This window comes from Ptiloglossa arizonensis, chromosome 13 (assembly GCF_051014685.1).
Source record: "Ptiloglossa arizonensis isolate GNS036 chromosome 13, iyPtiAriz1_principal, whole genome shotgun sequence".
NCBI classification, from domain to species: Eukaryota; Metazoa; Arthropoda; class Insecta; order Hymenoptera; family Colletidae; genus Ptiloglossa; species Ptiloglossa arizonensis.
The window spans coordinates 5,568,999-5,596,412 of NC_135060.1; the positions used below are offsets into that span (position 1 = coordinate 5,568,999).

Sequence of the window (27,414 nt, forward strand, 5' to 3'; positions counted from 1 at the left end):
TCACGACCGACACACGGTGAATTTAAGTTTCAACTATAGTCCGAAAGATCAATTTTTCAAGCAGAAACACAAATATATCCGTATACGTGCAAACGAACGAATTCCATTTCTAATAACAAAGTGACATTATACTTATTTTTATTCTCTTCCAAAATTATCCTATAGACAAACACGTTTAAACAAGTCGAAGATAATTAATCGAAGAAAATGTTGCTCGAAATCTCTTGCGAAAAATATATATTCAGAACCCGAAATATATATTCAGAGAGATAAAGCGATCTCGACCTAGCGGCAAGTTTCACGGATAAATATACAAATTATCATACCGGGGTAACGGAGTAAAAGATCGAGTACCCAATTTATAAACTTGGACTCGCTAAATTTACCAAACTGCAGCTTCGGGTATTTTCATCCTAGATGCATTAACTATGTATAGATTGACCTTCTTGTCTTTAGAGACGATCGAAGATATTTTCAGACCGTGTTACTCGTCGCTTCCTATGTGACCGATGAATTGTGAATGCAATTAACGGTCACGATGAATGCTATCACAGGTCCGTCGATACGAGGAACACGTGCCTCGGTGATTCCGAGATCTTTCGAAGATGTTTCCGACAATGGTACGATGCAAGAGTCTCGACTCCAAACGTATGTACATAAACGAATCGATGGTATCAAGACACGTGTCGGATGCTTCTCCGCGATACTTTGTTTCTATAGTTACTCACGGCTTGCATTCTTCAGATTCATCTTCCGCACACTCGCAGCCTCGGTGAGCTTCTGGTTCGGATCACTTGGAGCGTTCTGTTGCTTGTTCGCGATCTCGTCGGACGATTTTATCGACGATTGAACCGTTGTCGACACTTTCTCCCGATTGTTAAACGTTAGCTTCGTTTGATCGATCGTGGTCTTCGGTCTCGATTGTTTCGCCTCGATGTTGCTCGGAATTCCTTCCGTGGCGGTGGCCAGGTCGAGATCGTGCGTAAAAGCCATCATGTCCAAAGCTGTGCTCAATGCGTCTCCAAAACCAGCGGTCACTGCTGACATTTCTGGCACCTCCATGCTTCGACTATAGCAAACAACGACAGTGATTGTATCGTATTTTCGTAATTTCGTCACACGTCTACGATATATTTTTCTAACTCAGTCACGCGTCTACGATACATTTTTCTCCTTTAATCGCGCAAAGTTCGCTCAGAGTGCGACGGGGTTAATTATTGTACAATATCGACGATAATTTGTATTTATTTTTTCAACGGCGTACGACCATTCATCGAAAGTTTCGCAACCGATTATTTCGATCTTCGGGAAGAGAATTTCGTTCTTATTGTTCTCCGTGTTCTTCGAACGTTGATTCAACATTCCGGACCATTCGTGACACTAATGGTGCCAGAAGTCCAAACAACGAGTCGAGCTCGAGGCAATTACTTACGTATGGTGATAAAAAGAACGTCCGTGGTGCACGCTGAATCATTTGCGCAAGGTCGACGATTAGAGAACTATGCGCGCAATATTCATAGACGCGTGGACTTTGAAACTAAGGACGAAATTAAGACGGAATTGAAAACTCGAGAAATATACTCCAATTCTTGACGAATACGTTTAAAAAATTCTTCGCAAAGTGGATCAAATATGACCGAATTCTAGACAAATGGTTTAAAGGCTAATCGAACGAACTGAAATCGTAATTTGGGTAGAAAAATGGTGGTGGCACGTTTGGATCGACCTTTTCAATTATTTTTGCCCAGCCAATTCGCGTAGAGGTTCCACGTGTCACGATACACCTCGTGTAACGAGGTACGTTACATCAATTACGCACAATATCTAGAATGATCGAGCTGATGCACCTAATATTTTACTCGTAGCAATAGGTGGCTGTAATCTACCATCCTGCAGAAATAGGTTAAAATCGGTGGCAGGGGGGATAGGTTGAGTCCTTCTCTTGTCACTATCGGGTACAACGACCCTGGAGACCAGCGGTATCGGATGCCACGATCCTATGGACATTCGGTATCGGAATTCATCGTGACAGGGGCCATCGATATCAAATTCCATAACCTCAGGAAATACCAACAACATCGTATTCTACATTCGCCGGGAATTGTAATTTTCGGATCCGTGTTTACCGAATCACAGCTCCCACGTGTTTCTCGGTTTAAGACGCTACGATTTCGAGGGTTTATCAGTGTCACGTTCCAGGACCCTGGGGTCTAATGAATTTAAACTTTGGAGACCACGTAGCTTTCGGTGTTGCGTCTCTTGACACATCTGTCAACCTAACGTTGTCGTACGTACCATTTGCTATCGTGTGATACTCCATTAGTGGAATTCTTTCTATAAAATGGAACAAGTAATATTCGAGTAGCGTGCAATTTGTACTCTGTTTCGTTTTACTTTCGTTCGCGATAAAAACAAAACAAAAAATTATAAATTACATCGCTACAATACAATAGAAGTTTCTTCTTCTACGATATAAAGTAATGTTTTAATCTTACCTATGAAACTTACAAAAAGAAAATGTAATCGCCCTCTCTTTGCACAACCTCTTCCCACTTTTTAGGCAACCATTATTTTTCTAAAGATGGTACTACCGTTTGATATATTTACACTTGTTCAAAGACACCTCGAGTATCATAGTATTTCATTTACAATGCAAAAAACCACGAAACTTATTGTACGAGCTACTATACGAAAAATGTGAATACTGTCGGCTAAAGGGAAATCGAAAGATGCTGAGTCTTTAAAAAAATTGGAGACTTCCGTCCAGTTTCTTTTTAAATTAAAACCTCCAAGTTCACATACGTGCAGACACCACGGTAACGTAACGGTCTTATTAAAATGTAGTCAAATTGCGCGCGTGCAAGAAAAGTAAATTTTCGATCCGGCATACCCTAATCGTGCCACGACCCTGACGTCCTGGATATCGCGTTACAGGGGCCCAAATGTCACCAGTGTCTGGTTGTACGACACCGGGGTTGACGGTATTATGTCTCATGACCCTGGAGATAATATCTAGTTTCACGAGCACGAGCTCGACAGTATCGTAACTTAACAAGCTGGTCTCGTCGGTATCAGACTGTGACTGTGTTGTCGATACTGACCAATTAAGCGACGATCTCGATGAAAATTTACAACCACCTTACCATTAATATTTCCATTCACGATTACCGTTTACCTTGTTCTCACAGGCGTGGAGAAAGACGCCCGTCCCCACATTATTCGTCGCAGCTCCTCGCCGGTCATGCCGCGTTTCCTCAATTCATTTATCGTGACTTTCCCAACACGCTGTAAAATATAAATCACGTAATCTAGAAAGTAGCAAGTCGCGATGCAACCGGGAATTGAAGCTAAATTACAGTTCTTACTGTTCGCGACGATACGAACAAAATTGAATTCGCAAGCACGGAAGTGGTGATTCGGTTCCTCGAGTCGTCGTTTCGGTACGAATTCGTAAGAAACCGTCGTAACGACGAAGTATCGAAAAATATTTAAAAAAAAATGCTATCGAACGAGCACCGTTAAAAAAAACACACGCATAAAATTAATAATCCATAATTCTCGAAATCTACTCGCGCGTTTAAAACGAAACTGTACATCGAGCAGCAAGAATCGAATAATCGTTCGTGCGATTCGTGCAATCGTTCGTAACGCGCGCAATTCAAAAGTCACGGGTAATATCGTTGAATCGAGTCTCGCGTTCGCGAATCGAGAATTTTCTATAAATTAGCGAATACGCGGGAATTTCAACCGATAGATCGTACCAATGGTGATGTGCCATTGCGGGTCGGTAAGTGTGTAAAGTGTGGTGACGCACACAGGATCGTAATACGAATCGGTCGAACGCTAAACCGCTGTAAGTAACAAACGAAACGTTTACGCGGAAAAGTGGACGGTTGCCGCGCGTTGAATTATTTACGAGCGAACGACGACTCACGTTTCGGAATAAGAGAATAAAAGAGAGAAACGAAAGAAATGAAAAGTAATAACGGAGAAAGAGCGTAAAGCGAACGCGTCACCTTCCAATTCGCCACGGCGCCTTTGCGTTGCTTCGCCTTGGTTTTCGATTTACTTTTAATAACGAGAACACCGCGTTGCTCGGAGGCAGGGTTGTTCGGGTCGTCTCCGGGTCCCAGTTTAATACTGTATTCTTGCAAATAGTTCTGCGCGTCTTTCTGCGATACCGCGCGCTCCAAGGAGACCACGATTTTCGCCCACTGAAAACAATCGAACGCTTTAACGTAAAACTTGATCCTCGTCGGTCATTCGATGGATAGTAACTCGACGACTTGACAGTTTTCCACGTGAAACGTGAATCGTGTAACGAAATATTTTGCGATTTACTCGCTCGCTCGGCCCAATTGTAAATCTAAGACGAAAGACTTACTAACGAAAGACTTTACCAAGATTGTAAATCTAACGCGACGACGACTCACCAGTTTTTTTACGTGAAACGTGAATCGCGTAACGAAATATTTTGCGATTTACTCGCTCGCTCGGTCCAATTGTAAATCCAAGACGAAAATATATCTTTTACGCGTGGAAAATATTCTCGAGTTATCGCGCGAAGAACGAATGTGCCCGTGTTTCGAAAACAGGCTGGACAATTTTCACCGAAAACAAACTTTTCCACGCGCTGCGGTTACGTCTCGGTCCTGCGATTAAATTGTACAATAGCATTGGTAATTCTACGCGGAAAAACAACGCGAACGACGATGCGATGAACGCACGTACAATTTGGGTATCGAAAAATACCCAAGTACAACTTGGGTACCTAAGCCATCGTTACGATAATATCCGAGGTAATGAAGAAGGAACAACGTCGTTCGACGAGTATTTACTTGCTTCACCCATTCCTTTTCGCTCTGCTCGATGACGTGGGCGTAAGTGTTGCCCATCATGGCGATCAACATGTTCAACAGCAGTATAGGCACCAGTACCATGAATATGGCGAACACGGTCTTGGCCAGATTAGGGTACGTCGTGTGACCGAGGTCCGTGTACTGGAACAGAAGCAGAAACGGTTCGCGTATCGTCCGAGCATTGTTTCCGCTAAGCAGTCCGAAAATAAACTGCACACGGTGCAACAGATCGGTAAAAATAATCGTGTCACGAGCAAGTGCGCGGAGCACCGGAATCAACGGACGGATTTTCGACCGGGAATCCGTATTTCCCGATGCGTTCCACTTTTTAATTCGACGCATCTGAGCGAATTGTTATACGAACTGTAAAACCGGGCAATGATTTTTACTGGACGGTGAGTGTTTTATGAAACTGGTATCGGTGTACGTGCAAACACGCCGGACACTGCGCTAAATCTTTAATTTCGCTGGTGCAAAATAAAACAGAGCCGAACAAAACGAAAAGGACAGGAAAAAGCGTAATGCAGTTGGCGCGAACCGGGACGGACAATCCGTGATTGAAATTCAAGATTCATGCGTGCGCGTCCCGTTCGATCCGTGAGTGCGCAGGGGTGAAAAGAGAGAGAGAGAGAGAAAAAGCGGTTTGCTGGAAATTTACACTTACCCTTTGGGAGAATTGTATTTAACAATTATAACACGACCCCGGGGTTTATCGTCCCGTCGATTTTTACGCGTCTCGCGCTGGAAACGTTGATCGTTCGCGTTTCACGTGATATTTCTACTCGTGTAAACCTCTACCCAACAACGATCGATTTGATAATCACGCGGAAGAGGCACGACCGCTTCGCGTAATCGCGAGAAGGTACACGAGGAGGTTACCGGGTAACTCCCTTTGATTATTTTCCGTGTTAGAGGACCCATTCGAGACTGCCCGAGTCTCCGATTGGCGTGTCGACGCCATTTACAAAATTCACCGAACGACGAACAGAGCCCCGACTTGTTTCGCGGCCGGTGTGTCTACCGAGTGTTTCTATCCGTGGCACGCTTTCGAGAAATGCAACTACCCCGTCAGCCCGCAGCGACCGAAACAAACCCACCGCGGGCGATGGATATTCCTCGGCCTATGCGGTTCTCGTCCTCCTCCTTCGACGTTCGCCGATAAATCTGCTGCGGAGGCAAAGAAAGTTAAGAACGAAAAGAGATAAAGAAAGAAAGAAGAGAAAAAGTAAAGAAAAGAAAAGAAAAGAGCGTGGAGAAAAGAAGAGAAGAGCATTGAAACAGCGAGAGAGCGTGCGCGCGCGTCGCATAGGTGTGCCGCGACGTGAAAGAAAAAAAAAAGAGAAAAAAAAAGGAAAAAAATGGCCAGCCCCCGTATTTCGACAATAAAACGCTGATTTACGGGCGGAGCTTACGTTATAATCGCCGAGGGTTATCTGAAACAGTGCCATCCAGGTCGAGTGATAGGAATTATACAGGGATGATTTCACTCCCGGGAAGCCTTTGTACAAAAAGTAGAACGACTGGCAAAAGCCGAACAGCACCACCATGTAGATTATCCCGAAAGTCAACATGTCCCCGGTTATCATGCTGTAGACCATGGTTACGAATGGACCGGTCAGCCGGATAGCGCTGTTAAAACAATCAAACGATACAACGCTCTCGCGCGATAATGATGCATTAAAACGCGTCAACGATCAGATACCGCAGGGTCGCTCGTGTGCAACCGTTTTCATCGCGTCTGTACGGGACGCGTGTTGGCCGCGGTGCCTGGCCTGAGTCGCTCCGAGCGTTTTGAAATAATGCCACGATCGATTCACTGCGGTATCGTTGTGGAAAGCGGGCAGATATTAAAATAATACGGAGCCCGAAGCCCGCCAGACTGGAAAAACGTTAATTTTCTGCCTTTAATCACCGGGACGCGTACCTCGTGACGACGATTCTTATTTCGATGCGCTCGTTATCGATTATCATCCTCCGGTGGATACGGTGCAACGTGTTACGCGACGTTTCTTCGCGTACGTACGCGTTTACACGGCTCGATTTACATCGAACGTGTTAGAGAGGTTCGATGCCGTGTACTGTGCGTTACTGGAAAGACGACCGATGAGACGGTTCAGAGGCAAGGGGATACCGCCTTTCATTCTCTGCCGTAACCCCCACCCGGTGATATCTCTACCCGATATCTCACCGCTGACTTCCCAGTGTTTCGATTCGTCTCGACGCGTTCTACCCCCTCTCTTGGGCGACGACGCGATTGGTAGGAGAGGGGAACCATTTTGGCCAATGATACCAAGACCACGTGTGCGTGTAGGCGTGGTTAATTCGCTCAGCCATCCCGCGAGTCGTCTTTTCAACAACGCACAGTGGATCGACGTTTAAATATCTGTATCTAATCGTATAGACGCGTAGGTGCGGTTAATTCGCTACGAGCAATCGTACTTGGATCCTTTTCACTCGTTAACTTTCCAGAAATGCACGGTAGATAGTAGAACGGTCGAAAGAGGGGTCAAGGAAGGCTTGCGAGAGAATTTGTACAATTTTCTCCCTCTTTCGAACGTCTGAAAAAATACCAGTATCTATGTCGACGAAGTTCCGAATGTATCGGCAGAGGAAACTAGGATCGGGTGAAAAGTAATTATTTTTATCCACGAAATACACGTGTAAAATAGCGTTTGTCCCTGTTTGAATCGTTCGGTTGTACGCCGTTACCGGTTTAATCTTTTGACGTTCATTTGACAATTACGATAACGCTAACCGTCGACGATCAAAGAAAATGAAACAAATTATTCGGTGGCGTTCAACAAGTGTCGCAATATCGACTTGTTAATATTATTTCGGACCACAAGCTCGCCGCAAACAAGCATCCGGTATTTCGTGATTTTATATCGGTACTGAAGTAAATCTTTGACTCTCGTTATACACGAAAGTCGTTAAGCTACTTCGGCTCGGTGGGAATAAGATAAGCTTGCGTGTGTAAACGCGTACTAGCTCGAGTAGGGGGGATGGATGGGGGGGAGTTATATGTAACGTTGCCACGTCGAAGTTAAAAGCCGTGTAAACATACTCATTTACCTTGAACCGCGATTTCGAATTAGAATCAGACTTACTTAGGGTGCAGGACTGGTGTGCATCTTATGATCAAAGTTAAAACCCATTTAAATCATCCGTTTACGTTGGTGGCCCATCCCTCTCTACTTGATAAACAGCCTCCCGTTTTAATGTCTATTGACTCTGCCGATATGCGTTTGGATTCACCCGAAAATCTTTACCATCTCCTCGATTCAATTTGGAATTTTGAAAATCACGCTGCGGAACTCTGCCGCACTGCGTTGTATATACTTTCGTTCTGGGTTAAACTTTCCCCGTATGAAACAGATTCCACGTCATCTCGCTCCTGCGTATTATCTTAACCTACGAGTCGTCGAATTTTCGCCACGAAATACTACGGTCTTGAACTTTTCTCCTCAAAAGTCCTTAAAATCCGAGTCGACCCTAAAACGGAGACCATCCTCTTACCCCTTCGATCATCGTATAGGTACCAGTTATCGAACGAGCAAGTATATCGACCGTAACATTGCGACGGGAGAATATTTATTGTATAATTATTATTTTACATTTTTTGGGCAATAATTTTGAATTTTACACTATCGAGTGTCGCTCGACCAATGTCCGATTCAATAATCGGACTTGTACCTGTTTCATCGTCAGTTATCAAGGTTGTATCAGGGGACACACATCGCATCCGTAACAGTGATACGATAAATGTTAAGTAGGAGTTTACAAAAGCGTAAAATTCGGTCACCTAATCGTCGTCGTTTATACGAATCGGTCTGTACACGTACATCGACGTAAGCGTGTACTTTTCTTCTTTGAATGGCGAACAGGCGGAGACTTCTGCCTTTTGACAAAGCATAGCCAGGACAATAGCGTCGCATCACTGTCAGTGCGATATCGATGAAGTATCGTGTCCCTTTCAGAGGTATCTCTGCGTCGTGCAACAGATATCGATCCCTGGTGTTTACTGTCAGCGGATGCAGGCGTATTATGGACACGATTAGCGTCAGTTTGCAGACAGCAAGCTAATGACTTAGCATTAGATGTCTGAATTTTCGGAGCGATTACGAAGACATCGATCTGGTTTTGGATAACTGACTTCTGCCTCCGAACTGATCGTTGAATACGCTACAGGTGAAGATTCGGTAACGACGAAACAATGCTCTCGGATAAAATGATCCCGATACAGACGCAGAACGAAAACGAGACAGCAACGACGCAAACTCGTTTATCTGTTAAAGTGACGAAGCTCTGTTAACGCGTAGAGATAAAATAAGATCGGGACCGGAGTTTTCTGCGAATTGTATTTCGATACGTTTAAATTTGCAACGAGATATTTCCAAGAACCGTAAAAGTACAAATAGAATCTTATTAAATTGATAACTCGGCACGGTTGTCTTGTCTCGTTACCGTGTCGAATTAATTAGAATCTTGATGCGAGATTTAAGAGTTAAAATAAGACGCGAGACCGTGAATTTTTCAATTTACCGAAAATTCGCGAACACGTGTCCTTTCGATGAATAATCTTCCGTAATCGTAGCGGCTCCGGATCGCTCGTCTCGATTTCGAACGATTCGATACTAAATTTCACCACGGTCGAACCGTGGCTACGATCTCTTCGTGCTAATGATTCACCTATTTAGAAACGAGCGGTCGAAGAAACTTACGCTGAACTCGTTTCAGGAAAATACGATACTCGGTGCAACGTGGAGACAAAATTACCGAAGGATAATGACGCCGAAGTAACACAAGCGAGGAACCCAACACTTTTACACCGTTCGTGTACGTGAAGTCGATCTCTACTCTCCACCTACGTACAGACCGTGTAACATAAATTACATCGTTAACGTCTTCCTCGTCGTTCTTGCGGAAAAATGTTCCGAGAACAAAAATCTTCGGGCAGTGTGATTCAATTGAAATTAACTTTTCGTCAATTTTCCATCTCGATTTTAAATTTTAAATATATACGTGTATCTGTATATTTCACCCAGTCGATTCGCATCCTGTGCGACTCTGATGCACCAACGACAACCAGAGTATTGTTATTTCCGTACGTTGTGAAATTTCGGTTCGTTACCTATAATAACCAAGTTCAAGAATACGAAACAGTCGAGAGGAATTAATTTTCAAGAATAAGAAATTTGTTCAAGATACTGCTCGAAATGATTAAGAGTTCGAGTTACCGAACAACGTTGGAAAATGTAACGCACAACAGAGGTGAAATATTATCTATTTAAGAGAACAGTGCTTTTGCCGAGTGTCTAGTTTATATGCATAGCGTGTCAAGCTTTTGAAATATTGGATAAGTTGCTAAACGATAAACTCATTCGAATGGATGATCCTCTGATTCCTTTGAGCGGTATACTCGTTTACCCTGCAGAAGTATTCCGATGTCCTGTGTCAGTGTTTTTCAAAATAAAGAGACAACAGGTTGTAAGAGATTACGCTATCTCTATGACTAATTAACGTGATCGAGTCACGTGGAAAATTGTGACACGATAGCGAAGCAAACTCGTTATCGAGGCACTGTGATTTATTAAAACAAACTGTGCCAATCAAGGATTTCGACAAACGTGTAACAAAATGGTTTGAACATAATCGGTTCAGAGGTAATGTGATTACGTGTGTTTCGAATTACAGTAGATGTTTTCGATGACAAAGGTGATATATTTGAATTATTGTACAGTCTTTGGTATTAAATGACACCGTACCCGATACATCTGTACTGTACGTGCTCGATCCGTACTTGAATAAAAAATAAGGAACCGAAAACGAGAAATTGAAAATCGATCTGGATACTCGAAGCAGGTTTTCGTTACACCGATCAGAGAACGGAGAACAATGAACACGAAAAGAAGAAACATTGTTTTTCTATCTTAAACCTCGCAATACGGGAGAGACCGTGCCTGGGTCTAAACAAATCCGTAATTCGATCCCTCTTAGACGAATATTTCGAAGAAAACTTCTATCATTTTATTACACTTTCCTTAATTTCTAATCAAAGTTGTACCAACGGTACAATTGAAGAATGTGAAAGTCTCTCTGGGTTCGAAAAGACCCAAATGTGGTACAGCGAGGGTTAATTGAAAACCAGAGCCAACTTTAAGCTCGGTATACGGGACAAGGGAAAGTAGCGAAGGGCGAGAAATCGTTGGGGTCGATAGGTCGGTTGTTGAAAAACTGTAAATGAAAAATTTCAGGAACTGAACACGTTCGACGATTCGAGTGTCCTGCGTATGACGGTTCACGATGCCACCGCCTACGTTGAAATCCCTCGCAGACGATTTCAACGTAACGTATTTTCTCGACGTATCCGAACTTTCGACGCAACAAGGAAGAAACACTTCACAGTAGCGGAATAATGCTTCCTGTAGTATTTTATTCCGATTAAGAGCATCCGTTGAACGGTTCCTGTTGTCAGACGTAAAAGCAACGGACTAAAAATTGGCAAGCTTGAATATTTTAAACAGCCGGAATCTCTCTTACTCGTTCCGTTTGAAAACAAAAGAGAACGACCTGGAAGCTTCACAATTTTTCCCGCCATTTTTCTCCGTAAGTTCCAGCGATTTTCGCAACGTTTTTTGCTTCAATTTCGTTAAAGCATTCGGAATTCAACCACATTCGAACATCGTCCGTTTGATTCTCGAGAACCCGCAACATTTATCTCGTTAAATTAAAATTGATCCAATCGTTTGCACAATTGCACATAAATACTTATTCGCGGGGTTTCATTCCGCTTCTATCAAAATTGACGCAACACGACACACGTTATTGAATCTTTCGTTTGCAATAACTTTCCCCGATACCCAAACGATACAGATTTATAAATACCATTCGATCGTTAGAAAAATATCTCAAGAATCGACTTTTACCTGTATTTATTACACAATAATTTACCGTATCGATGCATCGGTGAACACCGTGTACAAAACTGCGATTAAAGAACACGAAACCGTTCGAATCGAATGAAAATTTCTCCGACGTGAATACTATATTTTTGGAAAAATTGCCTCGAAAATACATTTAAAAAGTGACAACTCGATTCCACATCGGGATAGCGAATTGTTCCTTTATCGGACCCGTGGAAGGGTAAATTTGAGAACCACTGACGATTCGTTTGTATCGTAAACACACCGGCCACGGATGAGAAAATTTCATTACAAGGGACTTGTGTCGTCCAGCCGTCAATCTTCGCGCACGCGTATTGCATAATATAAGAGATCATTGTAGCTTCTCTGTTATCAGTTTACATGTGATCAGCGCGGTGAAACAAGTCCGAAACAAAACGCCACGAAGAGAGATAGAGTTACTCCTATTATCAGGAGTATCCTGTTGTCCGTCGTTCTCGTCGCCGTTACCTGTTCTCGTTGATTATTCGATTTACCGACGGGATCGTCGTTCAATGAAATTGAAGCGCGCTGAATTCGAGCCAAAATCGCGAACGGTCGCGAACGGACAATGGACGCGCCGATTAAAATCGATTCTCGTCGCTTGCTCGCTCGTGGAACGTTTTTAATCGCGCCGCGCGATTTCTTTCTCTCGTTTTTCCTTATTTTTCACCCCCCTAGCCCTACCCCTGTTTTTTTCCATTCCTTTCCACACGCGTGTCAGTTCCAGGAACGAGATTGAAGAGCGACGCGACCGGAGGGAAAGTGAATAAGAGAGAGAAAGAGAGAGAGAGAGAGAGAGAGAGAGAGAATCGTCTAAAACCAATCGAGAAATGACACAGTGAAAGAAGCATCGATCGAGCTGCCATTAGGTGGAACGACAGCTCGGTCCCTCCTAGCTTCCGTTAATCGATCGGTGACCTTATCTTGTCAAGGGTTACCGACAGTCATAAATCTTCGGTTTTTCCTGCTGTAAGTTCAAGGGAAGGTACAGTCCCGCCGGAAAATAATAAAGTGAAAGCATTTCGGGACGTTCGTTGGTCAGACGAGAACAATTTTTTCCAATTGTCGATCAGCTGGACCTACCGTAGGGTAATACTTAATTGCAGGTCGATGGTTTAGGGAGAGGAATCTGGACCACGTAACAAGAAAAATATTCCGTGCACGTAGGTATGTGTGTTGTCCTGCGAATTAACTCCTCGCTGCAGGATTTTCTATTTTTACCAAAAAAAAAAAATAAAAAAAAAAAAAAAGAAATTCATCGTTCATTGGTCGTGACGTAAACTATATTTGCCGAGAGAAATGTTCGGAAAATCTTTCGCAACGTTTTCGATTTTATTTCCGGAAGGAAATTCCTGCAAATGTAAAACGAAATTTAGTGTCATTTATGGGGTAAATAAAATTTCACAGTTTGCTCGATATTTTTACGAAATGTTCTCGTGCATTTCTTCGATTATTTTCGATTGTACAAAGTATCTACGATTATTAAAATTGAACAGTTCTCGAAGAAGAGGTAAGACGTGCAATAAAGAAGCAATATTGTAATACAGAAGTGTATTGTTGTATATCTTCCGCGATAACTAGTTTCGATCGAGAACTTTTTGTATAAATATTCAATACCTAAGTCACCAACTGAATAAAAATTAACCACGCATCGTGTTTCGTTGATAGTCCTTTTTGGCCGGAATTTATGCAACATTGTAGTTGTACAATAACGTGCAGCAATGGATCGAAGAGAGTGCTCGATGCATCATAAGTTGTGCGAATATCCAGCATTTCTGTACGAGTACGTTCGGTCACTTAGCTGATTTATCACTTCAGATAGAAGTAATGGGCGGTTCTCGCTGATTAAACAACACCTAAGACAGTATCGCGGTACTACCGAGTCATTTCTGAGGGTGAAATGTTTATTTCGAAACGGAAACTCGATGCACGACGCGACGTGAATTTTTGTCGTTTCTGTTTCATTTTTGAACAGCTGAAATCGCAAGCCAGAAATTACGCTTCTCTCTGTAAAGCAGATACAACGTAATCGAGCTTCAATGAACGAGAAACATTTCATAAAATTCACGATGCGCGAGACCGCGACAATTATTTTACAAATTAACCGTTCTTCCGACATTACTAAAAACGATGCACGATGTTGATCAAAATTTCGTTGCGCGATTTATTTACATTTTCTATTTCCTTATTTCGCGTATCACTGTTACAAATTTGGAAATTATTTCGTAATAAAATATCCACTTCGTATCGTCCGATGTTGGCTCTTCGGTCGTTCGAGCACTCGCGGTTAATCTTAATTAATATCTTTTCGTAACATAAGATAGGATATACGCAAATCTGGTTTGGTTTAGGTATTGGACTTCCAGGTATCGGATAATTCCCTCTGATTCCAAAGCATTTGATAGGCTTACTGTTTCTTGAACATGATGCAAATCCGATAGGAATAATGCTACGCCGCTTCGAAATTACGCGTTAGACTTCTACGCCTGATTGTATTTTAACGCTCGAATTCCTCATTTTTTATATACAGAATTGACGAGACAGCTCACTGTGTAAACTTTGCGAGTGCATTCCGTCCAAAGGCAAGATGAAAATATTATTTAAATCTGGTCGAAAGAATTACTCGTTGATTGTGTAAATGTATTCGAAAAATGACTCGTTAATTGTGTAAACGTATTTGAAAAAATTACTCGTTGATTATTCAAATGTATTCGAAAGAATGATTCGTTGAAGTCATGACAAAAATTTGAGATACGAATTTTGTGTTCGAAAGTGTTGCCTTTCGATCGAATACATTATATTAAATTGATTACAAATCAAATTTCGCTACATTTTAGGTTTCTCGATAAAGGTGTTATCGAACTACCGAATATATGTTGCATTCCCCCTGCTGCGATTGATCCCCAGCAGTCATTTCTTGTTGCAACACTACTCGCCCATAGCTAAGCCCGTGTGCAATGGAGAATGCCTACGTTAACGAGAATGTCAGTTAGGCATGCTTGGTGTAATATCTGGTAACATAGAAGGCCGAGGGGCTAATTGTTAATGCTAGTATCTTGGAGAGTAATATTCGTCTAATAAATTCCTTGTTCGAAGACTATCGGTAGAAAATAAAAACTGTACCTTGGTAAGCACGAATTGTGGTGACCATTTACTGATGAAAAATATTCTCGGACTAAAAATGAACAATGGGAGAAAAGAAGCTCATCGTATAAAAATTGATATCTTTTCTTCGAAGATACAGATACGTGAATAAAAATATCGATGAAAATACAATGTAATCTCTTCGAAAGAAAAATTACTCGTTCGATAAGTTTTCTCGTTTCTTCCATTGTAAAAAACCACTACGACACTTGGATTTTGAACAACTGTAAATATACTCGAACGAGTCGAAAAATCTACCCGAAACACTTCACACGTGGAACACGCAGCACCATCTTTCGAAAAACAAAACGACCGAACTAACATCGCGAATGAAATTCGTGGATTTCGTATCGTACGACGCAAACTTCTCGAGCAAGCTGTCACAATTATTATATATTTCCCGCGTGAAAAATAAAACCGTGTAGCCCCTCGAGCGTCAATCCTCTTAGACTTCGAAACTTTGGTGCTCAATTTACCAGGGAATAGGAGCACATACGTCCTTCGACAATGTCGGTGATCCGTTTGTTAAAAACATTGAGAAAAGTTCTACAATCAACTCTTCCATCCGCCGTCCCCCCAGCTACCCTCTGCTCCAGGTAACAAATAGGAACCGGTTGGAACATCCGCGTATATTCCCGACCAAACATCCCGTTTGAATCGATGCTGACATTCTGTTCGTTGTATAGCCGTGTTTCCGTTCTAACTATTCAACAAAGTATTTTTCGAGGCACGTTTATACAAGGTTTTCAGTTTATTTTTAACCGCAGAACATGCCGGTAAAGTTTCAACCGTAACCTGTCGGGCACAACGCGTACGCGCCCGGTTCACTTTTAATTCGTGCATTTTCAAACGCGCGTACGTCTCAAGTGTTGCGATTTCGTTCCCCCGTGCTTTTTTCCCACACCCTCGATTGAACCGTACTTGGTAACAACAATCGTTACGATCTCTCACCGTATATTAACGTGTATCGCGTTTCAATTAAATTCGGCTCGAATAGTGCTCGAAAGGCTGCAAATTAAGCCGCGTTCGCTGCCGTATGCCTCGATCGTTCGATACCGATTGTATTTAGGATTTACCACGGTTCGATCGAGCTACGGGAAAATCGGTTTAGTTTCACCAATTGCCGGACAAAGCTTATGTCAGACCAGCTATAGTTTACAAATCTGAATTAGGCTCTTGGATAGCAGACATTCGATTCGTACTTGGCTCGGCTCTCTCTCTATGGATTATACCTCGTTAGGATTGTGAATCTAAACTATGTGGGTTAGCATCTCGAAGGCAGATGAGCTACAATTATGTTCGCTTCGTGTGCCTGTAATTAGAACTACGGATGTGATGCTTTCGACGAATGTGGAATATCCGCTCATTAAGTATTCCCGAAATTTAACGAAACTATTATCCGTTTCGGATAATTATTCGTCCGAGCGTAATAGCGTTGGCTGTTGCTTCCGTTTCTATGATCATTGAATAAAAACGAGCAGAACGAAACGACGAGGAACAACGAGAAACGTGGACGAAATTTTCGCAAATTGTCGTCGCTCGACGTAAAATAGTTTTTCGGAATTCTCGGTTGTCGTAACAAAACATCGAAACAATACGTTACACCCTCGAGCATTTATGGATTTGTTGGGAAATGTTTGCCCTAATTTCGACACTGTTGCATCGTCCACGAAAATTGCATCTAACGAAACATCTACAATTTGTGCAAAGTGTGAACGAATTATCGATGCGAGCAGAAATTGACACTGTGAGAGACACTGTGAGTTGATAACTGATTTTTAGGAATATTCGATATTTTCATTCGTACGATTCAGTGAAGAATCGTTCGGTATCAAATTCGTGGAAGAAATTTGTAGATTGCGCATTAAATTCGTGCCGCGGTAGAAGAGGAGACACGAAACGAAACAATTCCTAAAACGACGTATTCGTTTTCGGGTCGTCTACTAATTCTCAGCCTACTGACCTCTCGAGACATTGTCACCCCACCGCATGCGTAGTCGTACGTGGAACTATTGACCTGCAAACTAAGAAGCTGAGTATCTCCGAAACTGCGCCACCGGCACCCGGATTCGTGAAACAATTTCTACCCGGATACGTGAAATCGATTAACGCTACAACTACCGATAGACTCAAGTGTATCGAGTTGTACGTGTCTCGGGAAAATGAATGGTTGGGGGTGAAAAGAGAAACTTACGAAATTGATTATATCTATGGAATGGAAAATGTCGCAAGGTCTTTTGAAAATATGTTACGGAATTTAAAGTAAATTCCTTTGTAAAAGTAGTCGAAATCAGTTATTTCGACCGGTTGGTAAATCTGGTATCAATCCCCCAGTATTGTCTACAAATCTGTGAACAAAATACCTCGAAAGTATCTACTTTCCTCGTGGACTGAAACTATTTCAATATAATATCAAGAATTTTATTCAATTCAATATTCTATACTCGTATTTATCGTTTTCTAATCACCGACCGAAGCACATCGGCACAGATATCGTAACTCGTTTATCGTTCAAATAGATTACACGAAAAATGATCGTGCACCATTTTCGCGAATTGGTAAATCGACGAAAAATCGTGTTCTCGTTTCAACGAGTCGGGTATCGTCTTTGAAATATATCTCGAATGTTTCTCGTTCCGAGATACAACTTCTTAAACGTTTTATTTCGAACAGTCGCCGATTGCGCTAATCGTGAAACATCCCCGAGAACGATGAGAAACATGCAGACAACGAAAGAGGAAGAATCGTGTGCGGAAATAGCGCAGAATAAAGGGTTCGAAAGGGGCTGCATCGATCTCCAGTTAAATTCCGTGCGAAATTAATCTCGGGTGCAACGGTGGCTTATTGCCAAGTCAACGGCAGCAGTTATGGAGGACAAGAAATCTGGTACCGAGTGTTCGAAAGCCTTTGAGGAATTACGGTCCTGCACGTGTACTTAAACGGAAAGCGGGAGACAAAAGGGCGTCCTGATGGACAGTAATTACACACTGGAATGCAAACGCTTTTACGTTATATTGCACCAATAAAGAAAATACGTTTTCGACCCGGTACACGAAAGGATAATGCTGCGACTTAGTTCAGGCTGCGACTTACCGAATTAAATCTACACTTACGGTACCGTGCACCTTTCCTGGTATTTTTTTTTCTTTTTTTCTTTCAAACCGTTTAAAATCTTTTCGTCGTTGGTGCGATAAAAAACGATCGTTCAGTATTTTTAATAAGTACGTTTCCGTGGCGTGAAGCGTACACGAAATGAATATCGGTGCGTTCGTTGTTGAAAAATATTCTTGGCATTTCGACACAAGATGCTGGTTCACTTTAATAACTAAGGATATCAGAGGATGATGAAAAACATCTAACAACGCAGACCGGGTAAACACTGTCGACCTTTTCCGTGCTGCGATGAAAAACGCGTTGTTACACATTTCATGCGTATAATATTTGTTTACTACTCCGTAAACAAGCGTTTATTACCAAACTTTGTATAACGTTCCTTTCTTATTTTTGACTATAAATTAAATCCCCGCAGTTTGTCGGGAAAACCCTGGACACTGTATATTTTCTTACAGTTGTTTATAGATTAAGTTCGCGCAGTTTGTCGGGAAGAATCCGGGACGCTGTATATTTATTCCTATTGTGCGTGACAATTCCCTGTTCTTTTCTTTTTTTTTCAAATATCTTCGTGCGAACAGATAAACAGATAATTTTCAGATAATCCAGACAATTTTCAAATAATCCAGATAATCCGATAATCCGTGAGTTCACGCGCGGTGAGGTTATTATCAATTGTCCAGTATCTGTTCTTTATTCTTTCTTGTCTTTAATAATAATTCGTAATTGAAGTAGATTCGCGCGAGATCGTTGGAGAGTGTTTACGACGACTTGGCGCAAGTGTGGCGATAGTTTTCGGTCGCTTGAGAGGAAAAGTGAAAAAAGAGAAAGGGGAAAAGGGCGAAAGGTGGATTCCTCGTGAGACGAGTGAAAAAAATCCGAGGTACCGACATCGCGTTGTGTCCTTTTCGAGCACGTCCTCGACCGAAGGCGGAGATGTTCGTCAAAGAGACGTTAAAGCCATACGAGTCAAAGAGCGGTTCGTCGCGTTGCCATGAAATCGTGGAGACGGTGGAGAAGAAGTCGTCGTCGTCGTCGTCGTCGTCGTCGTCGTCGTCGGGCACAGAAACCTAGACGAGAGGAACTAAAAGTTCTGCGGCAATACCTGCAGGAAAGTGCCCGCGAAAAGGACCCGGGACCGAGAAAAACGATTGCCAAGAGAGGCGTATATGGTAATGCGAAATAGCCGGCATTATCTCGCCGTAAATCACCGAAAAGGAGGATTTCAAATCCGGAGCCACTACCTACCCTCCGATTATATACGTCTTTCTTCTGGTTGTTCCGTTCAACGAATTGTTCGGAACGCGTACCGCCAAGGAATTACGAGCCACGAAATTTCTATCTCCGTTTTTCGTTAACAGAAACAACCATGCGGCCCGATGCGCGATCGGCCTACGATTAGAACAGTTTCGATCGCGAGAGACACCTTCGGAGATCGATTGTAATTTTTCGCTTCGGAATTTTAATCGTACGGTTATCAGATATCGTAAATTAACCGCTGATAAATTTCAACGGAACTCGAATCTCGTTTATACACGTGTACGTATGTATGTACGGTGTGTCGCCGTTATTATCGATCGGCGGTCTTTTTCGTGAACGAATAGCGTTAGAACGAAACAAAAAGGGGATCGAATGTTTCTTCCAAGGGATACGACGAACTAAACGAATTCTGGATCGTTCGATCGTGGATTGTTCGATCACCGAATATTTCGTGAATCGCGAGATTAATGTTTCCGAAATTATCACGATCGGTATCGAACGAAAAATCTTGCAATCTTTCGCTCGGAAAATTTCAAACACTTGCGCATTTCGAAATTTATCGAGAATTTTGAATATGGATTACACCATGGTAACTCCTCGCGACGAATAACGAAACTTTCTCTTCTATTAATTCCTTTTCGTACCCCATTCGTTTACGTGGAAATTGTCCAACATTTTGTATGCATTTATTCGATAGAAAATTTGAACTCGAACGTCTAATTGGTTCGAACGATCGACGAAAGGATCAGAATTTCTCGAACTAAATACGACGCTGATGTATATCCTATATATTTGAATGATAAAATGTCGTCGGAGGTGTTGGGAATAATATGTGTAACCGAAGTTGCATGACCGAGGCACATAACACTTATCGAGCATTCTTTTATCATTACTCATGAATATTTCTATCGTAAGTTTACAAGCCCGGAGTGGAATTTTAACTACAAAGCTCCAATTCAGCTTCGTTGTTAACTCGTGTATTCTTAGCAGGATCCGATCCTGCTAATAATTCATGTTCTATTAATGGACGGAACATCACATGGAGTTATACTAGATGTTTGCGTTTACAAACTCTCCACGACTAATGAAACGATTACACACACTCGTTGAGCCCTGCCCATTGTACAATGCTCGGATAATACTCAAACAAGGGAAACATTAATGCGCTCGGCATTACACGAAATATGAAAGTTTCAAGCAAATCAAAACTTGTATCGCGCTACTCGATTACACGGTATTTCAGTTTTATCATCGTCGTTGTTTATTTTCTTTCCGTGTCGAATGAAAACGTACGGTTCTCGTGCATATACGATAGCATTCGGTGCGTTGAATTAATATTTTATAATTTATGGCTTCGGTCTCTAAGAAATAATCTGTTCCGTGTAAGCAATATGCAGATAAGAACCGAGCGAACGTATGCATACACTGTATATAATACACGAGGTGTACAGGGGGTATCCTTTGTAACGTAGACACGTTAAATATTTCCGTTATTTTCGATAATACCGAAAGGTGCGACGGTTACCAAGATCGCTGGAAAATGTTCATTCTTTTCCGAAAAAAATTTACACGCGATAAAATTTCACACACCACCTATTTTCTTACTTTATCGCAATTAGTTTTCAATACCGGTCTCGTACATTTTTAGATCTTTTCGTAGCAAGTGTAGACAAGCGACACGTTATCGTGGATCGTCGGATTTCCATCGACCGCAACCATTGCTAAACACCGATACGTATATAGTTCCATTAAAAAAAGTATCGACGACCTCGATATCTTGAAAAATATAATTTCCACAAAATATTTTCCTTCGTATTTAACCTCATCGAAGGAATAATATTTTTCCCTGTATCTTTTCGTATCGTCGCGAACAAGTGAGATATTTCAAGTGGACAAGAATACCCTATGTATAATTTTATTATACATTTAAATTATACATTTTAATTGTACATACGTGTATTTCGATTGCACGTATTTGTATTTTAATTCCACGTACTTATATTTCGATTACACACACGTGTACTCTAATTGTACGAATTTGTATTTTAACTCTAGAAACGTATATTTTACGTGCACGTATTTTTACCACGTACTTTACCAGTACGAATTTGTATTTTAACTCTAGAAATGTATATTTCAAGTGCACGTATTTTTACCACGTACTTTACCAGTACGCATTGATATTTCGATTGTAGAAATGTATATTTTAAGTGCACGTACTTGTACCACGTATTTCAACAGTACGAATTTGTACTTCGATTGTACAAATGTATATTTGAAGTGCACGTATTTGTACCACGTATCTCAACAGTACGAATTTGTACTTCGATTGTAGAAATGTATATTTTAAGTGCACGTACTTGTACCACGTATTTCAACAGTACGAATTTGTATTTCGATAGTAGAAATGTATATTTGAAGTGCACGTATTTGTACCATGTATTTCAACAGTACGAATTTATATTTCGATTGTAGAAATGTATATTTTAAGTGCACGTATTTCAACAGTACGAATTTGTATTTTAACAACGACCATCCGTGCATACTTTTTCTATTATTCCGTTGTCGCGTACAACCGCACGGGCGAACCTGTGCGCCAAAGTCACGAAACACGAGATACGAACACTACCGTTAATAAAGTGCATAATATCGGTATCACTTACCCAGCGAAGAACATGAGGAGGAACCAGGAACAGGGGACAGCGACCACCAGTATCGCGTCTTCCGCGTGCCTGTTACCAGCGAGACGACAGGGAATGCACGCGAGTATGAGCAGGTTGCTGATCAAGAATATGAGCTTGGCCGGCTCGTGGCTCTGAAAGGTAAATGGCCAGGGTAGAAACGTCAAAGGTGGTAGTGGCGTATTCTTGCAACGTTTTACGAGCGCCCGCAGCGTAATCGATAACGCTATGGGATTTTCGGAGAAGGGTAGGGTGCAGAGGGACCGAACGCGTTGCGTCGCGAGCGAAATTCGACTAATTCGATCGGTCGTGGCGCAATCTTCCGCGCGACATCGTTTTTAATTGCACCGGCATCGCCGAGGACTCCTCGTCAACGTTTACCACCCCGTACGCAATCGCGCTTAATAACGCACGATATACGTAAATTACGTTGTCCTAATTACTATATCGTACGGCCGATGTCTGCGCTATCGACCGAACGGGGGTAATTACGAATTATGTATTCCCTCCCTTACGAGAATGCTCAACCTGTACCATGATTTACGAGCAATTCTCTCGTTAACGGCAAATTAATACACGGACAATAAAACCCCCTTAAAGACGAACGACAAGCGGCGAACCCCGAATGGGTTTTCTTGTCCACGGTCTGTGGGAACGTTTCGTCGTTTCCATTTGTTCCGCTCTTCACGGGAGCGGTTTTCCAAAACTTTTTGGCAGACGACCCCTCGTCTGGAAAGGAGAGAGAGAGAAAAAAAAAAAAGAAAGAGGAAAAAAATATTTGAAAAAAGTCGCCGCCGGAACCGATGCTTTCCAGCGCGAGGGTACGAGCACCGGAAGGGAATTTGGTAATCGCAGGAAAAACCTTCCCAAGGTAGAAAGAGAATCTTGAGACGCGGTTGGTATTGTACGGTCGAGTATCCGTTGGAAAGATACTTCGTTGATGTGTAATGAGAGATTTGAAAAATGTTTGGAAATTTCTTTTCGAAGAATGTTTTCCAGAGGTGAGCGAGACATTTCGAGTTCGGGTACCAAAAGTTTGCGATACTCGGGTACCTGAAAATTTATAATATTCGAAAATTTCTTCGGAAAAAATATTGGAAAATTTCTTCTCGAAAACTATTTGAGAATTTCTTCGCGAAAAATATTTTCCCAATATTTGGAAAATGCATACAACGGAACAATGTTCCCCAGTCCGAATGCACGAGTACGGAGAACAGAAAGGAATTTGATAATCGCAAGGAAAACGTTCAGAACACCGAAAGAGAATACCTTGGCATTGTACGTACAACGGAATAACTATTCGAAGGATGCCTCGTTGCTGTGCACAATTACGTAAAATGCAAACGAATGGAATAAAAAGTGCATACAAATGATAATAAATTCATCGTAGACTTCTGGTACGTGTGGCAAGTGTGAAATCATTTGCACGTTCATTTACACGTGGGAATTTAGGAACGTGCTGAAAAAATAGTATCAACTCTACCGTTAAAAAGAAGCCTCGATATAATACTAAAGAGAAGGCCCGATAGAGTCTGAAAAAGAAAATTTAATTACTCCCTACGTACTATTATTCGCCCTTTTATTCGCGTTACCAAGTTATTTTTCGCGATAAAATACGAATGCTCTGTGTCGGATAACTTGGAAGAAAGAAAAAATGAAAGAAAAAAAAAACTCTCGGAGTAATATTTCGTTCGCGAGGAACAACGAATAACCGAGAATACGGATTTTTCAACCGCCGTCGAAATTTCTCCAAATTTTCGTTCCGAAACGACCGAAAAACTTTCTCGGTCGAATTAATTTTTTCGCGGTTGAATTGAGCGCGGAAAACTTGCGCGAGAGTTGAATTTTTCGAAATTTTATCTCGAAAAGTGCTACCGGTAGTTGATTTTCGTTCGTTGGAAAGCGAAAACAACCGAAGAGTGGCCACGGAACACTGTTCCAGAGTTCATTTCGACCAAAGACTGGCCCTCTGGTAGCTTTCCGGGTTACTCCGGGTATTCGAATCCCCTTGATTATAAACTGTGGTCAAAGGTGGAGAATACGAACCTGCGAGACTCTTTATAGAAATTTGGTTAGCTCGGAGAACAACACCCTGACGAAAGTAGCCTTTCGAATAACCGTGAGACCGTGACCGTTTGGAACGATACAGTTGTCTCTTGTTGTTAACAATGGAAGTAAATTTCCATTACTCGAAAACAATGTTCCTCGTTTCTCGAGAATAATCCAGTACGCTTCCAACGACGTGAAGGATCAATTTTTCGTTATCACGGACACCTCACGGTTCGTTTCGTGCTCGGAAATAAAATAGGTTGCTCGATAAGTTTTGTCGTTCTGTAAGAAATGAAACTATTAAATTCGTTGTTTTATTTTTCGACGAACATTTGCAAAGTTTCGCGTAGATCTATCGACTTTTTCGTATATTTGCAGTCGTTCAAAGTTGAAATGTCATAGTATTTTTCTTACGATGGAAAAAATGATAAAACTTATTCAACAACCTAGTACAACGTCGTGAATACGTTCGATCGATTAGGCCTCGATTGTTCGAGATCCCGTTTCTTAAAAAATCACACCGTTTCGTAGTTCAAGCGACGCACAATAAACCAGACCGAAGTCCGTGTCAATTAGAGATTTTCCCTGTTAATTACGAGCAGATCGGACGTTGCACGCGTTGAAACGACAGTAGAGTTCCCACAGACTGAACATTTAACGCGCTACGATGCAAATAGACATTTACTTGAATTTTCTTTTTTTTTTCTTCGAACGGTTAATAACGAGGCATCGTTTCGGTGTAAAGTCACGGATGGATGTTGGGTCGATCGTTTCGCGAGGCGAATGGCCGCCCTTCGTGGTAAATTAATATCGCGAGAACTAGTTGAAACGGGTATACGATGTAACGACAAACGTAACGTGTTGTAGAAATGCGTTGTACAACAAATTGTGGCAACTTGTGCGGTAAAATCGTGCGATCCATAGATTGAACGTGTCCTATGTTCTCAATGTGGTTCCCGCGTGTTACGAACTGACTAACCGTAGGAGGAACGAACGTGCCCTTAATATCGGAGCAGATTTGATCTTTTCAGTGGTTTTTCTTACAAAGACGGTGCACGATTGGCGCGTTCGTGCATTCCGTCGTGAAACAGAAACATTTCACCCCACCGTTCCCCTCCCGGAGGAATTAAACCGAGATTTTTGCAAATCAGCGTGCCACGAGTTGCGGATTAAGGGGTCCTTGGTTAGGCAAATGTGGTGTATAACTGCAAGTATCCCCGTTTATGACGTTGCCGGCAATAAATTAATTTCCACGGTACTGGGTCCTTCGCGGCTCTCGTATACCGAACCCCGTTTATACCTCGTCCCCTGTATACAGGGTGTAGCGTAATTCCCGGTGAAACTGCAACTGAGGGGACACCCAGAACCGGGACGAAACAATGGAACGAATTCTTTTCGTATGCGGTTCGACGCTCGAGAAAATTTACTTTAAAGATTCTGTCTGGTACACGTGCACTTCGTTACGTGCAATCGGAGTACAGTCGAGTCGAGAGAATGATCGATCGGAGAGACCTCGACGATTCGTCTCTTTGGAAGGAATTTATCTCTTACTTTGCTGTTCGGTGATCGTTACCCGATCAAGTGTATCGTTGTTAATATGGAAACTCGAACAAATTACGTTCGATTCATTTTTTTCCCTCTTCGAAACACACTTCGATCAATTTTGTCGTTATCGGTGCAGTCGGTAGTTCGGACTTTGCGGAAACCTCGTAAGTGGATAGAAAGCAGAAAAATATTTATCAAAGCCGAGTGAGAGGCGAGTGAGAGGCGAGCGACAGTTAAACAGGCACTATGGTATCGCGCTCGAGGTGTCCGAGTTCCTAGAAGCCAAGTAGAGACCGAGGACTCGCGGAACGAACTCCACCGAACGAGTCGATTCTTCCTTCTGTACGACTCTAATCGAATGCACGTGTGTGTACACCTCGTATCTTCAAAGTGAATTCTACCAAAAACTGAACTTCGTACCAAAGAAAGTTTTACACCTGATTTTTGACTTCTTTTCGCCGGGGACACCGCGTATCGCGTTACATTCGGTACGCTCCACCTTTGAGAGTGGTTCTTTCCGGGAAAAGTAAATTTTCGCGAGAGATTTCACGGGAAATTTATTTTTACAGAGAACGAGTCGGTATCACGCGTACACGTATCGGGTGTTTCTCGAGAAAAGGTAATATACATTGTTTACGAACCCGAAATGATAAATCTCAACGGTTTGAGTACACGGGTGTAAATTTTGAATAGAAATATCGCCACTATTCTCGTTTCACTGCTTTCTAACTCGGTACCGCGTACACGTGCGAGAAAGATACCAGAGGAAATTTTGGAAACCATAGTTTCCTGAGATACGTTCCCAGTTTCGTTTCATCGAGGTTCGCGTTGACAAAAATTATACCAATTGTTGGAAGAAACTTTTCCCAGTATTTCTGTGTCGAATCAACGATACTTGGTCACAGTTGTTCAAGGCGTTAACGATATTCGATGAAAGTCACAATGGAAAATAAAAATCAGAACGACGATTGAGCAAGTCGTACGTATATATTTGTAAATACGAAAGGCGTAATAATTTAAAGTCTACGCGACGAATAAAGATACCGAAGACCGTGGAAAATGCTAATCAAAAGTGAAATTGGTCACCGAATCGAAAGACCGATTCACCGACGCGCGAATTTCGCGCAAGCTGTCCTTTGTGTTCATTTTTCCACGTGACAGCCGAAATTTACGAATTCCTTCCTCTTTAACACGTGTACCGAAACGTTTGAACGCTGGTGTAAATCATTCGACATAAATGGGTTGATTCGATATACGCAACTCCCTAACCTGTACCTCGTTTAAACGCGCTGTCAAATCCTTCATCCAACCACACTTTACCCGACGTTTACACTCGGTCCGATTGTTATTCGTTAATATTTTATTTTCGCGCAACAGTTTAAGAATTTACGCGCGATCGAGCGACAACAATATTATTTTAACCCACCGTTGAATTTCTTGCTGCACCCGTTTCCATATTTGCAGTAAGAAGTCGAGAAATAAAAAATCATCGGGACGCCGATTGATCGAAATATTGACTTAGCTGTTTCGTCCATCGCGCGTTAAATTTATCACGTGGAGTTTCACGTATTTTAGACTGGACAGATTCGGAACCAATTTTACCCGTCACTGCACGTTTTCCTACATTTCGTACACGTATACACAGTTCCCACCGTTATTCTCCATTATCCGAATTTCGTCGTTCGTACGCTCCGCTATCGAAATACTCGATTACCGTAAGATTCTATCGTTCGAAAGCGTCCTCGTGAAGTATCCCCTGCCACCGTTGAAACCTTCTTTCGTAACGGACGAAATTAATTACGAACGAGACAATTTCAAATA

The 27,414-nt window shown here is 42.1% G+C and overlaps 1 protein-coding gene across 4 annotated transcripts in view; it reads right to left on the reverse strand.

Moving 5' to 3' along the window:
• Iav (transient receptor potential cation channel subfamily V iav) overlaps positions 1-27,414 on the reverse strand; it is a 57,727-nt gene that overhangs the window by 10,623 nt on the left and 19,690 nt on the right. For 2 of the 4 annotated variants that reach the window (XM_076325859.1, XM_076325856.1), the window contains 6 exons: positions 21,982-22,133; positions 6,272-6,488; positions 4,839-5,000; positions 4,017-4,214; positions 3,176-3,285; positions 729-1,069 (listed from right to left, as the gene is read on the reverse strand). In XM_076325859.1, the coding sequence (XP_076181974.1) occupies positions 729-1,069; positions 3,176-3,285; positions 4,017-4,214; positions 4,839-5,000; positions 6,272-6,488; positions 21,982-22,133 (1,180 nt within the window). The remainder of the gene's footprint in view (positions 1-728; positions 1,070-3,175; positions 3,286-4,016; positions 4,215-4,838; positions 5,001-6,271; positions 6,489-21,981; positions 22,134-27,414) is intronic. The other 2 variants (XM_076325857.1, XM_076325860.1) reach the window with 2 other exon arrangements.